Source organism: Anolis carolinensis, chromosome 6 (genome assembly GCF_035594765.1).
Source record: "Anolis carolinensis isolate JA03-04 chromosome 6, rAnoCar3.1.pri, whole genome shotgun sequence".
In the NCBI taxonomy this organism is placed as follows: Eukaryota; Metazoa; Chordata; class Lepidosauria; order Squamata; family Dactyloidae; genus Anolis; species Anolis carolinensis.
Window position 1 is genome coordinate 55,262,110 of NC_085846.1, and position 17,053 is coordinate 55,279,162.

Here is a 17,053-nt window from a genome sequence, read left to right on the forward strand (position 1 = left end):
ATAATTCTCAAAGATTATTTCCAGTGGTTCTGAAATTACTTCTGCTAGTTCCTTCAAAACCCTTGGATGTAATTCATTTGACCCTGGAGACTTGAATTCATTTGTAGCAAAAAGAAGTGTTGGGGGAAACTCCAGTACACTATATCCATTTGTTGCAGCCTAAAATGTAACTCTCAAAATCATAGGTTCTCTGTTAATCTCTTTATGGAAAACAGTGAGTAGCTATTTGGTTGTCCTTGAGAGAGCTTGGAGATAAATGGTTTAGTTTATAAAGACATTATGTTATACTCACAAAAACAGAATACAGGTTGCGTATTCCTTCTCTGGATTTTTTTTTAAATACAGTACTCCAAAATCATCTACCCATATGGCTGGAATGGTAAAACATTTGCATTTTCATGGCTCAATGTACATAAACTTTGTTTTGTACACAAAATTATTTTAAAATTGTGGATAAAATTTCTTTCAGATTATGTTTAGACTTGGATTCCATCTCCAAGATATCTATCTGTCTGTCTATACCAGGGGTCCCCAAACTTTTTAAATAGGGGGCCAGTTCATGGTCCTTCAGGCCGTTAGAGGGCCGGACTATAGTTGAAAAAAAAGCCTATAAACAAAATCCTATGTACACTGCACATCTCTTATTTTGAACAAAAAAAAACAAATGGGAAGAAATACAGCCTCTACGTTAATCATAATCATAATAAAAATAATAAAGACGGTTGGAAGAGACACCTTGGGCCATGTTGTCCAATCCCCTTCTGCCTTTGTGCTCCAAAAGCACAAGCAAAGCACCCCTGACAGATGGCCACCCAGCCTCAGTGTTGTTAATAATAATAATCATCATCATCATCATACATCACACAGTCCTAAACGCCGGGGAAGTGTTCAACTTGTGATTTTGTGATATGAAATCCAGCATATTTATATATCTCATTTGCTGTTATACTGTGTCTTCGTGCCAATAATGATGATGATGATGATAATAATGAAGAGGATTGGAAAAGACCCCTTGGGCCATTTAGTCCAACCCCCTTTTGCCTTTGTGCACCAAAAGCACTGGCAAAGCACCCCTTAGTGATTTATTAATTAAATAATAATTAAAATACCATTATAAACAAGCAAAGCTTTAGAAGGTGCACAACAGGTGAGGGAGGGGGCGGGAAAGGCAGAGGAGGAGGGAGCCGCCCTCACGGGAGCCGGATAAATGGCTTCGATGGGCCGCATGTGGCCCCCGGGCCTTAGTTTGGGGACCCCTGGTCTATACACATACACACACTTATGTGTGTGTAAATATCCCAGACTATAGAGTACTTCCAGTTAAAAAGTGTTAAAAAGAAAAAAGAGATATTCAACCTGCACAAAGCAAAACAGATAGTACTCTACTCTGTTTTAGGAAGAAAGAAAAAGTGGAAATATTGGAATTATTACAGTTAATATTATATAGTACAAATATCCGATTTTAAAGTTTATACTTATTAAATGTACTGCTTTTTGTGTGTTTTTGGATACTAAAAAATTGGCGGATGTATTTCTTAAAAATTTGTAAAATCGAGTAGTGCTCTGTATCTTTAGCTCTCCATGACGTGACAATGTATCATAATGTAGACAAACACCATCCATTTTCATAGATACTCCTTTGCGGTATCATTATCTCTGAGTCATATTCTAATCATAGCTAATCTTGCTTTCAGTATGCAAGTACCAAATATTGAAAAAGAAATCTCTATTGATAATAAATAATATCCATAATATCTTGCTAAATATTCATTTTCCATTGTTGTGTATATACTGTATTTACGTGAATATAAGGTGCACCTTTTTGCCAAAAGACCATGCAAAAAATTGGTGTGCGCCTTAGAATCGCATAATACTGTAAAGTGCTAATGTGCTGTCAAGAAGGGAGCCCCAATGGAGGGAAGTAACTGGGAGCAGCCAGAGGAGGGAAACCTCTCCGTGTTGCTGCAGTTCCCTAGTGCCGGGGGATATGGAGGCGATTCAGAAAGACGATGGCCCATTCAGAGGTGGCATGAGTGGGATTCCAGAAATGCTGAGGGAGCCCCCTCCCAAAACTGGTGGCTTGGATTGCAATCATTGTGGCCAGGGAATCTGCCTGTTTGGTGAAGAAGAGCATACCAGAACCATCTAGGGCCATCACCAAAGGGGCAGGATGGGCAGGCAGGGGCCTAGTCCCTCTCCCCTGCTGTATACCAAGACCATGCCAAACCTCCAGTAAAGGAGGAGAGCAGAGGACCCCTGGAGAAGCGCATCCCAAGAAGCTCTGCTCATGAGCATTCTTACAATCTCATCAGATGGGTGGCCGGAATCGCCACACATTGTGGCGAATCCGGTGGTGCCCATTGGGGGGCATGGGGAACACATCACCCGATGCCCCACATTGACAACATGAGGGGAAGGGTTGGCTGCCCAGCTTCCCCCCATTGATCTCAGTTGAACATGAGATGCCTCTCATGTTACCCCACTGGAAGTATCTGCGTCAAATGGGAGCCAGTGGGCTCAGTGGCAAAAGGGAATGCAAAGCAGTGTATGCCACCAAATTTACCCCATCTGATGAGCTTGTTACATTCGAGCAAGTGACCCAGGGACCTGTGGGGAGGAGCCAGGTGCCTCTTCCTCTGGGCACTATCTTGGCCATGTGCTTCCCAAGCTGGACTGGATGTTGAGACAAGAGTCTTCAGACTCAGCCCTCCACCCACTGGGTGGACCCCTCCCAAGAAATGCAGTAAGCACCTTGGGACACCAGAAGGATAGAAAGACACAGGAAAACAGTGCAGACCTTGGGCCCCATCCCTTTCCAAGAGGGAAATCCCCAAGACACATAGCTGCCTTGAGTGAGAGAGGCCTTTTTTTTCAACTGCTGCTCTGGTTGTGTAGCAAGTGGTGAGGAAAGAATGGAGCCAGCCACCAGTTTATCAGGCCTAGTTCTCCAGTAAACTATATGCCCAAGAATGTTCAGAAAAAAAACATTTCCCCTTAGTGGAGGCTTCAATATCTGCACTTGTATCTACCTTTTTTTTTTTTTTTTGCAAGACTGGCCAGGACAATTGAAAGAGCACCGAGGATATGGCAAAGCCAGCCCTCAAGAAAGCTCATGAGACACTTTCCCTGGCCTTCAGGGCATCTGCCGCAGCCTCCATGAGGGCTAGGCAATAGCATCCCTGCAGTGGACAAGGAAACTTGAATGAGGTCACTTGGAAGCCAGAATAACTAAGGGCTGATGGCACACTAGATATGGTTCAGTTTTGTGCCAGGGGACATGCGGCGGCCATGGCAGTATGAAAGAAACTCAGACATTGCAATGCAGATTCCATGTCAAAATGAAATTTGGCGTTCACACCTTTCCTAGGAGCCAAATTGGGATCCTGGTGGAAAATAGGAATTACAATAATTTTTGTTTGTTTTCAGCCTCTACATGGCCCAAGGCAGGATACAACATGGTTAAACCAGACAGATAAAATATAATACTCTTAAAATACATATAACAAAGATTGACCAAGCCCTACCATCAGGACGGAAGAGGAGGAGACATTCTCAGACACCTTTTCTTTCATAACCCCAGATCTCATTTCCCTTCCTTCTTGAGCTCTTCCTTTCAGACCAGAGACTAAACCAGACAGCCAGCAATGGCTCCAGATCAAAACAGAAGTTGCAGATAGGCCTCAACACAACAACGCAGGCTGTCCCAGGGTCATTGATCATATAGAAAACCTCCAGGCTTAGCCAGCTTGCCCTTGAGTTCAGTGTGCCCTGTAGGATTCTGGCTTCGAGGTATTTCATGTGCCCCTCTGCCCAGCCCGGTAACATCTGTGCTTCCTCCGCCAGGGTACGTGAATTTGTTCCACTTCCAGTTTATATGGGCCTTTGTAGTTATACTGTCCTTATCACGGCTGCAGTTCTTTGAATCAGCTCTATACATGACAGGAGCGCTAGTCTGGCTGCTCTGAACGCCAGTCAGTTGACGCTGTGCTCCTGTTCCTCTGCATTCTAGCTGCCTTGCAATGGTGGGCTCCGCAGTGGGAATCCCACCCTGTCAAGCTCTCACCGGCAATTATCTACCTTAACGTGTGTGGCATCCACCAATCAGATGATTTTATAACTTGTGATGGCATCTCCACTGTCCTTTGACTTCTTGCCAGTATGGCATTCTGGTCTGGTAAGAAAAGCCACTGCAGTGTTCAACCTTGAAAGGGTAGGTATTCTATTGATGCCATCAGGCTCTGGAGGTGAGCTAGTTGTGCCATATATACCCATCCCTTCTGTCGATCAGGGATTCTCTTGATCCAGCTCTGTGATAGAAACACTACCCATGTTGTGGGTTTAACTCTGCTCCCAAGTGTCATAATTTCTGACCTGTTTCCAGGGAACTCTTTCCGAGGCAGACTAGAAATCCATGACCCCCTATTGACTTCTGGCAAACCTCTTCTGAACAAATCTTGGCAAGAAAACTCTGTGAACAGGTCTCCCTGCATTGGAAGTTGCATATAGCAACACCTGCAATATTAGTGTAGACCTGGACAACCAGTAACTATAGCTTGTGTGATTGGACAAATTGTTTGTGTATATATCAAATCAGCATAACATTTCTTACAGAAAGCATTCAAAATGCTCCAATTTCTTCCTTTTACCATTCTCTATAAATCCTAATATAAAAAGGTAAAGGTTTCCCCTGACATTAAGTCCGGTCATGACTGACTCTGGGGGTTGGTGCTCATCTCCATTTCTAAGCCGAAAAGCCGGCGTTGTCCGTAGACATCTCCAAGGTCATGTGACCAGCATAATTGCATGGAGCGCCGTTACCTTCCCGCCGGAGCGGTACCTATTGATCTCACATTGGCATGTTTTTGAACTGCTAGGTTGGCAGAAGCTAGAGCAACAGCGGGCGCTCACTCCGCTCCAGGGATTTGAACCTGGGACCTTTTGGTCTGCAAGTTCAGCAGCTCAATGCTTTAACACACTTCGCCACCGGGGCTCTAGAAAATCCTAATAGGATTTGTTAATATCTGAAAAGGAAATGCTGCTATATATGTTGACTTACATTATGAAAGTTATGACACTCACATGAAATGCAATCATGTGCAAGAACTTGGTAGCCTGTGGAGGGGAATCTTTAACATTACAATTGTTCCTTTCTGAATTAAAGACAAGTAATCCTTTTTGGGAAAGCCCCCCAAATGTAATCTTCTACATGCAATTATTAGTTGCCCTAGAATTGGCATACTGAATAAACTTATAGTTTCCAAATTACTGAATTACTGTTGATGCAATTGTGCTATTACAGTTGGATCTAACAATTCCCTTTACACTGACAATGCAGTAATTCAAAATGAATATAATGGGATTTATTGTTATGTCAGTATGCATAGATGTAGATGGCATAGAGCCATTGTCTCCTTACTTATACCACCAGAAGTGTTCTTATGCTAAAGTCCTTTGATTAATGGAAAACAATTGATACCAGGCACTGGGAAAGATTAAAATTTATTCATATAGTGAACCCATTCATTTCAAGATTTTACTTCAGTCACAACAAGCTGAAGTCCCATTGACTCTACTGTAAACATTTTGTAGTTTTATTCCTGTATGGTGACAGCATCCTTATAGGTAAAGGTTTCCCCTGACATTAAGTCCAGTCATGTCTGACTCTGGGGATTGGAGGTCATCTCCATTTCTAAGCTGAAGAGCCAGCGTTGTCCGTAGACACCTCCAAGGTCATGTGGCTGGCATGACTGCATGGAGCACCATTAACTTCCTGCCGGAGCAGTACCAATTGATCTACTCACATTTGCATGATTTCAAACTGCTAGGTTAGCAGAAGCTGGAGCTAACAGCAGGCGCTTACTCCGCTCCCTGGATTCGAACCTGCGACCTTTCGGTCTGCAAGTTCAGCAGGTCAGCGCTTTGTAATGCTCTCATTACTATTATGCTATTATGGCTGTTTTAATGTTTTAGTTTATCGTTTTTTAATAGTTTTTTCTATGTACGAATGAGCAACAACTACAACCTAATGGAGATGCATATTGATAGAATTGGTTCATTTACGCATTTGTGCATCTTTATCACCAATGTATTTTAGCAGTAAATATAGTGTGCATTTGCATTTAGTTCAAGTTTTGAAGAAGCAAGGATTTTCAGATGGGTTCAAACAGTTCAGACATCCCAAGAATGGTTGCGGGGAAGCCTGTCGCTTAATTAGCCTCTCCTAAAAATGTTTATTTCACTTACCTTTCAAATTCAGCATTTTTTAAAGTAGACTGAAACAGATAGTCCAACAAGTGACTTTATTACCCCAAAAAGAAACATTTTCCCTGTATGGAAAGTTCTTACCGTATGTGGCCTATATGGGTCTTAATCAGAGGCTGCAAAAATTAATTTTGTCAACTACTACAGCCTTGGTGGCCATGAAGAGCTAAAGAGTAGTAGCCTTTCTTCCAAAACGATGAGATCCTTAAAGATGCAGCAGTAATCTTGCTAACATTTCAACAGATTTATAGCAAGGCAGTCAAAAAGAATGATTTTTTTTTTTAGTGATAAAGCCCTTGGGGACTTTACAGCAGGTATTGGAACCCAATGCCCTTTGGAGCAGGAAGACAAAGCTTCACCATCCATCTTGCCTCCTTCCAAAAAGCAGTCAGATTAACACACTCTTTAAAAGTCAATCCGCCCTCACACTGCAATCAAGCTTTTCAATTGTTTTCCCAGGGCAAATGGAAACGTTTAAAAGACTAATCCAGTTTACAGGAGCAATGAGAGGATTTTAAGGACAATTATTGATAAATTACCTCACAGAGTCTCAGGTTAGGGCCCAAGTGAGGTGGGCATGGTCACTGCTGGCACCCACATTTTTGCCAGAGTGAGTTTGGCCATGGCGAAAAAAAATCCCCATTTTCTCTTTACATGGAAAGCCTGGCTTTAGTCCATGTTTGCAGAGACAATCAAAACATTTTATTCAGTTATATAATAAAGAGACATCAGTATAAATTTTCCTACCTCTGCAATCTTGCATAAGATGGATACTTATTATATGAGCCAATCACATCCAACAAAAAATAACTGCACAACTTGGAGCTTCTGAAATCCTACACTCTTTCCATGGCTACTTTGTCTATCAAGTGATTTATCTCGAAGCCAACTCAGAAGTATCACTATGAATTGCAACCAGTAAAGTAAATCTGATAGCCTAAAATATGCACAGTGAACTCTGAATTGTAGCCGGTTTCTATCTTGTGTTGTATATGGGTGTAAACTGACTGTGGGTTATTGTATTGGAGCAGAAATTAATTTTTAAAAGTGGTTGCTAGTGGTGCTTAGTTCTAAATAAGCCTTGATCATTTCCTCAGGAAGGCTTGTTCCAAACCAACAACCTTTTCTGTATGAAATATCAAACACAGGGTGTTAGGATTACAAAGTATTTTCTTCCAGTTTAGCTGTTTTTATTTTCAGTCAAGAGAGTCTAAATGATATTGAAAAGGACCAATGTTTTATTTACAAGGGAGATCCAACAAATCTGACACCCTACAATTGAAATAGTCACTGAAATCAAGAGTCAACTATCTGAAGCAGTGATACGTTTGCTTCTGTAAGATTCAAGTCACAGCGGACAAGACTACATTTGTAATTTAGTTAACAGAAACATTACATGTTTAGAAAATAGCTACATATGCACTAGCTTGTCAACTGGATAATCAGTTGGGAACAGTTTCTCCAATATGGTCATTTAAAAACATTTAAGTATGCAGAAAATGTAGCCAGTGTTCTATCTTTGCAGAGAGAGGCTCAAATTTCATTTTGCGAAGAACAAATATGGAGACCATCATCTTTGGAGACAGAACTATAATTTTAGGGATAATTTTTTGCTTTTAGATTGAACCCATGGGATTATTTGAAAAGAAATTGAAATCAAGCAACACATTAAAGTGTTTAATGCAGAATTAATTGGCACAGTCCCAAGTTTCGAGAAACGTTAAAAGAAATGTCTGTGGTATTAAATGGTTATGTAACTCTGGTTACATTGTGCAGCAGTAGTGTGGGAAAGCATGTTTTCCAAAACTATTTTGGAAATGCAATATCACTGTGTATTGGTAACACAAAAATGCTATTCCGTTTGTTTTTTTCATAAAGACCATTTTGAATAAAACAGGACCCTACGTTTTATTTGGCAAAGTGTTACAGAAAATTGAAGGAAGCAAATATTTATTACTGTCCATACATTCTCATTTTGCTTAGCCTAATTTGTTATAAGGATATGGTTGTAAATTTTGGGGAAAGGAAAGCTAAATATCTCCTAATTTTATTCATCTACTAGCACATGAATAGCCACAAAATGCCCTCTATCCCATTTATCCATATGTTACCAGCAATGTCTTGTATCAAACTATAAAGGACCTTCAAACAACCTTTTGAATTTCATGAAATGTTTTTCAGACCTTAAGCTTACATCGTTAAGGCACTTACCATTCAAGTAAAACAGTTTTTTTTAAATACAAACACTGGTTAGATGGACAGGATATTTCACTAGATGAATGACTTTGAAAGTAAACCAAATCAATGCCCGAGTATGTATAAAACTAGTATCAAGAAAGACTGCTTTATTGTCTGAAATGAGCACAAAGAACACCTTTTACAGATAACACTGAAAGCAGTGCAAGGATTGAGTGATGTTTTGACGAAAGGAATTTTGTAAAAAGAAATACCAAATAAATCAGTGCCCTGCTTTGATTGTTGTAAAATTTTTACATAAAAGTTGGTCCAAACTTACAAAAAAAACACACGTGTGTGCATAGTTCAGATCTGACTGTGTGCCGTAAAAAGCTGACGTCCCTAAATTTAGCATTGACTTAAAACTGCCAAAATATAAAATTTATAGCTAGAATTTGCAAAGATGTACAATCAGTTTTCTGGTACTCAGAACAGCATGGATTGTAAGCAATTTCCTATTGTATGCAAGACCCTTTTCCACATAAAAATAAAGCTGTTGAATTAACATTATTCAAGTCTGTTGGGTTACTGCTTTGAAATCACAGCTATAAAGTCTTTCCAGGTAAAAACAATGTGCCTGAGGGGAAAAAACAAAACAAAACAGATGCTCAATATGGCAATCCTCGTCCTCGTCCTCTGACTGCTGATGTGCTAATGTGTCCCCTGTATCCTTGTGAATATCCAGGTCCTTGAGCTGGAGAAGTCCAAGTTTGTCCGTGCATATGGCCAACACTACCAGGGGGCTCTTGTAAGTTGCTGCCGTAGCTATAGTTCTGCATCTTTGAAGACAAAGAGTGAGTACTTTCAGACCCAGACCCTGTGGATGTGTCACCACTGTTACTCAGAACAGTGATGGGACCATGGCTATATTCAAATCTATGGTCCTTATCACCACTAAATAGCATGGGACCAGCGTTGAGGTAAATGTCTCCATAACCAGTTACTGAGCTGTGAAATGGTTCTGAAAAGGCAGGAGGTGGAGGGGCACCACTAGTGTGAGATGAAGCAGTATGGTAATTCTCCAAAGGTTGCACGTCTGAATTCCCAATGAAGTTTCCTCTTTCTAATGGCCCAGAAGAGCCACTCCCTATTCCGTCACTAGTGCTGTAATGCGCAGAAGAGAATGCAGAAGATCCAAAGCTATCCTTATAGTCTGGAGCTGTCATAAAGGAATCTCTTGTCTGGAAATCCACATTTGATGTTGCTGGCATCTCTGTTGTTTGTGCCTGAGCAAGCAGCTGTAGAAGGGCTGCTTTCACTCCAGCATGAGGATCCATCTCTGAAGGGCTAATAATTGAAGATAAATGTTCATTCCCTGTCCGATAATCAAGGTCTTCTTCAGTGACAGGTGGTGGTTCTGGAGGCTCAGGGGGCCGCTGATCTGGAGGCAAGATGCGAGGTCGTTCTTCAGGCGTTTGAGGTCTCATCTCAGGGTGCCTGACCAAGTCATCTTGTCCTAAATATATTTTTAAGATGACAGAGAATGAAATCTGTAACCATAACTTCACTACTCAAAATAAACAATAATTGATATCCAGAGAAGTGTCATGCAAGGAGGAGGAGAGCCAACACTGAGAATTCATCAAATTTGATGCTTCTTCTCTCGTAGCTATAGCTTTCTGTGCATTATCCCATGTTACAGAAGATCTGTTCTTCTCTGAAGTGTTTAAAAACACAAAAGGCTTAGGAGAGGAGAGGTTTCCAAAAGCAGATCTCCTCTGATTCCTGTTTGATCATAAAATACCATATTTCGTTGCATAACAGTCAAGTCATGAGGAAAGGTGGGTAAGAAATAAAACTGCTTTTAATTTTCCAGGTTTTTAAAATAAATTAATAAAATGCCTTACCTCTGCAGCAGGAGGAGGGATGATCCAGCCTCAAACAAACAGCTCAATTTCTCTTTGTTCAGTAAACTGCCTTGCCTCGGAGAAAGAATGATTCTCCCCCCCCCCCCCCACCTTTCTTCTTTCTCCAAAGGCAAGGCAGTTTACAAAATCTGAAATTGAGTTCTAAGGAGGAAGGAGATAAGATCCAAGTTTTTGGAGACCTCCGTTTCAGGTTTTTTTAACTGCCTTGCCTTCAGAGAAGGAAGGGGGAGACAGACCCAAACGGTTTGCAACTATTATGCAAGGAACACAAAAATACCAATTTTGCCACTCAAAAAAAGGGAGTGTGACTATTATGCAGTGAAATATGATATGACTCCCTTCACAAATCAACTAACCAGAAAATGTATAAGTTTAACAGCTGATAAAGCTGTCAGTTTTACCATTGTTCCTACTGCTATTTATGTAGCACTTAATAGCATCTTAATGGAACAAAACAGACTGCACCAATCCAGGATCACAAAGCGCTTGCAGATGAGACCCCCACAATATGTGGGTTTTTAAACAGTAGCTACTCATGCTTGTGTAGAGCAGTTTTGGAAAGCTAATTCTAATACTTGGGAGTAAAAACCTCTGAATTGCAGCCTTGTAGCAGTATTAGTAATGGCCCTACAATCTACATAAAACATAAGCTCAATTTCATTAAAGAATATGACATTATTACACATCATTACCTTCAGCTAGCCTTGACAAAAAGAGCTTCACACATGTAATAAAACCACTCACAAGCTCTGCACACCACCTAATTGTCTAATGTCCCCCCACAGATTCTTACCTGTACATGCATATAATGATTTGATAAGATGGGGATAAATGGACACTGGAGACTCTGCATCTTCCCAGTTGCCCGATGCAGGCGGACTTGGTTCTGGGGGCTGCCTGGGGTGCAATGACATCTCGTTTCCTGAACCATTCTCCTTCTCTTCTAATACGTCTTCCCTTTGCTTCAGTTGCTGAGCCTTTAATAACTGTGACAGCAGCACAGTGAATGCACTTTGTACAGCCGCCTGAGTCACTTCAGCGTCAACTTTTGTTTGGGCCAACTGAGCAGCCTGCACAGAAGATGGAGCAGCAGCAGCTGCTTGTTTTACAGGATCCTGCTCTGGAGAAGGAGATGCTGGCGCCTTAGTTGGCAGAGGTGGTGGCGGGGGTGGTGGTTGCTGTACTGGCTGAGGTTCAGGCTGGTTCTCCCCAGCTTCCAAAATGCCAGCTGGAAGGCTTATTTTATTCAGCTGTTGCTCAGTCTCAGGATTCACCTTAATGTTCAGCACCTGAGCGAATTGTGCCATATTAATACTGGTTTTAGACTGAAGCAGATTAAGGAGAATGGCCACCTCATTTTGATTTAGTGGCTGGCCACTACCACCTTTAGCTAAAGAGAAGAACACAAAAAGCTGTTTAGTATAAATATGTTTAAGGTGTAAAAAGAAATTCTATTGCCTACATCCCAATAATGGTATTAAAAAAAACCCTCGTTCTTTTGGTACCCAAGAGATATGAAAGTGAAATTATCTGCTTACACTTTAGAAAAAGCCAAAGTTCCACATTGCATTTATATTCTGCAGAACTAAAATTGTCTACATTTCAAAACAAAATATGAATTTCCCAAATTCAGAAAACATGTGAAAATGTGGTTTGCTTAATAATAATAATAATAATAATAATAATAATAATAATAATAACAGCAAACTTTTTCATATACTTGCTCTCAATTCTGAATGGAGCAGTAATGGGAATAAACAAACCCAAGACATACCATGACTTGTTCACTTAGGAAACAATATAAACAGGGCTTGAATCAAGATAAGGGAAAACAATTTCCAGATTTTACTCAGATCTCCATTTCAGGTTTTTTAAACTGCCTTGCCTTCATAGAAAGAAGGGAGGGGGAATCAACTCCAAATGGCTCTGTGGCAATTATGTGATGAACACAAAAATACCAAATTTTCCACCCAAAAATGGGGGTGTGACTATTATTGCGTGGGGGCAGAACAATTATGTGGTGGGGACGATTATGCATTTAAATGGGAACAGAAGTGTTATTACACACACCTGAAAAGGCAAACAAGAGCAAAAAATTACTTTTTCAAAAGTAATGCACTGCTTGCCACTTGTGCTTTATTTTCACATGTTACCGCTCTAGAAACATACTTAAAAGATGTTCCCAAATTCCAAGTGATCACAAGAAAACAATGTTTAGAAGTAAGTAGTATGCATTGCTTGTTATTTTTTTTAAAATGTTATACATCATTGTCTTACTTTACACCAAAATCCTCCCAAAATTAACACATTACAGTACATGTACTCTTTTAAATAAACTATTAAAATTTACTTTCAAGCTCTGCTTTTTTTTACCATAGAGATATATTTAATAAAATAGCAAAACATTTACAAGAAAAAAATGAGAAATAACTGACCAATTCCTATGTTAGAATTGCCTTGCATTTTCAATTGAGAAGAGGTTTGCAAGCCCTGGGGCGTGTTGGCTCTGCTATCATCCATTCCTAAAGATAAATCTTTCCGTGGAAGTTTAGATGCATCATCAGACATTCCCATTTGCTTTTGCCTCCTGCGCTTCTTACTCCACAGCTCATGGCAATCTTGCCATAATGGAAGGCTGTAAAGAAAGGTGAATATAGCTGTTGAACAAATGAAAATATTCACCAGCAATAAAAGTAAAGTATTAAAATTTCTCCTGATCTTTCCATTATTTTACCAGTTATGTCTATGGACAGGGATGCATAACATTTTCAGTTAAAGTCAGGAGGGGACATGTGCATATCACTGTTTCTTTGCAGTTATTGTTCTCACCACGTGCAAAGAAATATACAGTGTCTTCGTGTCCATTGAGGTTTACTTCCAGGACTTCTTGTAGATACCAAAATATGTGGATGTTCAAGTCCCATTATGTACATTGACCTGGTAAAATTGTGTCCTGTATATATAGGTCTGCATAGTCAAAGCAATGGTATTCCCCATAGTAACCTATGGATGCGAGAGCTGGACCATAAGGAAGGCTGAGCGAAGGAAGATAGATGCTTTTGAACTCTGGTGCTGGAGGAAAATCCTGAGAGTGCCTTGGACCGCAAGAAGATCCAACCAGTCCATCCTCCAGGAAATAATGCCCGGCTGCTCACTGGAGGGAAGGATACTAGAGGCAAAGATGAAGTATTTTGGCCACATCATGAGGAGACAGGAAAGCTTGGAAAAGATCACAATTCTGGGGAAAATGGAAGGAAAAAGGAAGAGAGGCCAACCAAGGGCAAAATGGATGGATGGTATCCTTGAAGTGACTGGCTTGACCTTGAAGGAACTGGGGGCGGTGACAGCCGACAGGGAGCTCTGGCATGGACTGGTCCATGAGGTCACGAAGAGTCGGAGACGACTAAACGAATGAGCAGCAGCAGCATATATAGACACACTATCAGTTTGCTGTTTGGATTTTTATTTTCATTTGTCCATATCTTGCCATGGATGGCTGAATCTATGGAGACAGCAGCCCAATTGTATTTTAGAAATCAGTATAAGTACTCTGTCAATGGTGGGAAATGTATCAGAAAAAGCAATTTCAGCCATCAGTTGTAGAACAATGTCACTTTGTAGTCATTTCTACATAAAGAATAGCTTCACAATGTTTACTGAAATAATAGTGCTTCGATTGTTAACATTTAGACACCTTTAGCAATTATCATACATACAGCCAGTTTTCGAGTTATGAACATCCAATTTACATACACCTCATAGTTACGAATGAGCCTTATAAAATAAATAATGAAACTCTACACTTATCAGCATTAAGACAAGGGCCCATCTGGGCCTTTTACTCATCCGGCTGCTCTGAAAAGAGAGAACCCACAAAAGGGTGGGAAGGGGAAGCGGTTGTAGAAGTTAAGGGTGTGTGTGTGTGTGTGTGTGGAAAGTTGGTTATTTTCCTTTTCTTTCTCCTGGAACCTATCTAAGGAGTGCAACCAAGTTCTCTTCTTCTTCCTCCTCTCAACCAGCACCAGCTCTCCTGCCTACCATTAGCCATATTTGTGCCATATTTACTACTTTACAAAGCAACTCCTTGCTTTTGCCTGGTCAGTCACAGCTACCAACAGACAGCAAGGGAGGAAGGAGTGCAGTGACCACCCTTCAGAATTTGTATGTTCTGACTTGCATACAAATTCCCCTTATGAGCAGACCTACAGAACCTATCTTGTTCGTAGCCCAGGGGCTGTATATGACGAAAAAGGTATGGGCTATATAGCCTATGCACACTGGAGATTTGGTTCGATATAAAAATCCAATACACTGGCTGATGCAGCAATATGAAATATTAAGAAAAAATTATGTAGTAAAATAAAAACTTCGGCTGGTCTTAATCTCACATTTCCTGGATCAAATCTAGATTGGCTCATCTTGTTTATTAGAATAAAATCAGCAAACTAAAATCAGTAAACAGAATTAAACTTTTTGAAATTATGTTAAAAAAGCATAAGAAATTAATTTCATGTTGGAATTTATGCAAGACAATCAGAACAAGATGCTCAAATAAATAGTACCTAATTTAAATGTTTTGGGAAGATCACCAGAATAACAAGCTGTGTTCTTAGACTTCTTCAAACATGCCTTTTTTCCAGCTTGCAAGTAACATAAAGTGTCTGTCTGTGTACACTGATACATTTATGGTCTGAGTGTATAAAAAAGTTTCATTACTGTATATACATTGAGACATTGTAGTCATATCAAAATCCAAATGTTTGATTAAAATTTCAACACTTGACTTATACACGAGGATATACAGTAAGTATTGAGTCCCTTTCAGGACCTGAGTCAATGGGTTTACTTCATTTGGGACTAACAATTGAATTTAGACATGTGATGTAACCCTCCCAACTGACAGCGACTACAAAGGATTTTAGGATATTAACAAATACCATCCAAGGATGTGTACAAGGTTTGATTTTGCCTACCCCACAATGCAAACACAGCACACATATGCATGGTAGGGCTTCTACTGGTAGAACAAAAAGTTTTAAAATCTGATTTTGAATGAGGTAAGCTCTGCATAGAAGCACTTACTCTGGTGGCGGCATCTTTGAAGGATCAACATCTCGCAAAAATTCACACTGAAGTGCCTGTTCTGCTGTGCAACGTTTATTGGGGTCTAGGGCCAACATGTAGTCAAAAAGATCTAGTGCAGCTGATGGAATACTGTAAAGAAGATTAAAAATTAATAAAGTAATGCCAAGAAAAAGAAAATTTCTACACAGTTCAATTTTGTGCATGTTATTATTCAAACCATGTTTAACACATCAGTTTGATACATTCAATTTTGGGAGATACTTATTATGCAATGTGTGGACTGTGCCAGTATCAATCAAAATTGTATACCATAACTCTCACAAAGTCCTGGTTGACAACTAAATTTATAATTTAGGCTTAATTATTATTACACTGATACAGACAAGAAAATGAACATTCTCTGGAGCACACATACACCTTAAATTACTAATGAAGGTTCCACAACTAAATAAAGATACCCTAATAAGAGAGGTGTTTTAATCTACCCTTCTTAAAATGTGAGGCTCAATACAAGCATTGTGACAGAATAACCTAACTATTGAGCAGTCCATATGTCCTGTTTGTCCCATTTATGTGCAAGATCAGCATAATAAAGCTACATAGCTAAGCTAGTAATATATGATGGCCAAGGACAAAGTTGGAACATAAAAGCAGCTGAATGGAAAGCTCTTTCTCTATATGGTATCCCAGGTTTGAAAGGGAGTCAGAAAGTAATAGAATAAAAGTGTATTTTTAAAATCTTTCCAGTTTAGAAACATGCAGATTATTTTTAAAGCCTCACCTTAAAGAAAGTGGCAGAAATTCAAGCTCTTTTGTGCCAGTGTTTAATGTGTTCAGAACTAGTGGAAAGCACAGGCACACAATGTATATATGGAGTTGCCAATGATAGATTAATGCTAAAAAGAATAGCTTTCATAAACTCTACATTCCGTAAATGCATAAAGGGAGAATTAAGAACAAAATATTCACAAGCTGATACTATAGAAGTCAACAATTTGAATCACAAAAATCTATACTTAATAGTCCATGAACAAACTGGTTTCAAATCATTCTTACAAAGCAAATTCTTCTCTCAATCTTCGACGGTACTGCTTCTTTGGTTTCATACTGTTGAAATATGCCAGTTTGATCACATCAGGCCATACTGCAGGACAAGGACTACCACAAATGCGGCTGTATGAAAAACACAAATAACAAGCAAATGAATGCATGTAACTTTAAGTAACAGGAAAAAATGAAATAAATATCTGAGCTCAATGCAAAGTCGTCTATATATATAATCAGCATAAATGCGAATGTCTATCTGTAGACAATTCTAAATTTAACGGGATTTTTTTGGGGGGGGGTTACAACTCAGTATTTGAAGTCAAATTCCCCCCGTCCTCCCAAAAGCAAAATAACGAGCCAATGCTCAATTTCAAGCTGGAAAATGAAAATTCTGAAGGAGAATTTCTAGAACCAAAGAGGATGGCCTACCATAACTCATCAGGACATTATACAACATTTTGTACAAGTTTGTTTTGAAGTTGTTGAAGTAACGCTGACCGGTTTCAAATCAAAATCCCATGAATCAAAACAGTAAGCTGCCATAACGCATCAGGAAA

At 39.8% G+C, this 17,053-nt stretch overlaps 1 protein-coding gene across 1 annotated transcript in view; it reads right to left on the minus strand.

The window, feature by feature from the left end:
- Window positions 1-7,476: 7,476 nt before the first annotated feature.
- cdk13 (cyclin dependent kinase 13) overlaps window positions 7,477-17,053 on the minus strand; it is a 45,011-nt gene continuing 35,434 nt past the window's right edge. The window contains exons 10-14 of the mRNA XM_008113030.3: window positions 16,506-16,622; window positions 15,447-15,578; window positions 12,800-12,999; window positions 11,158-11,754; window positions 7,477-9,952 (exon numbers count right to left, since the gene is read on the minus strand). Coding sequence (XP_008111237.2) covers window positions 9,105-9,952; window positions 11,158-11,754; window positions 12,800-12,999; window positions 15,447-15,578; window positions 16,506-16,622 — 1,894 coding nt within the window. The 3' untranslated portion in view covers window positions 7,477-9,104. The remainder of the gene's footprint in view (window positions 9,953-11,157; window positions 11,755-12,799; window positions 13,000-15,446; window positions 15,579-16,505; window positions 16,623-17,053) is intronic.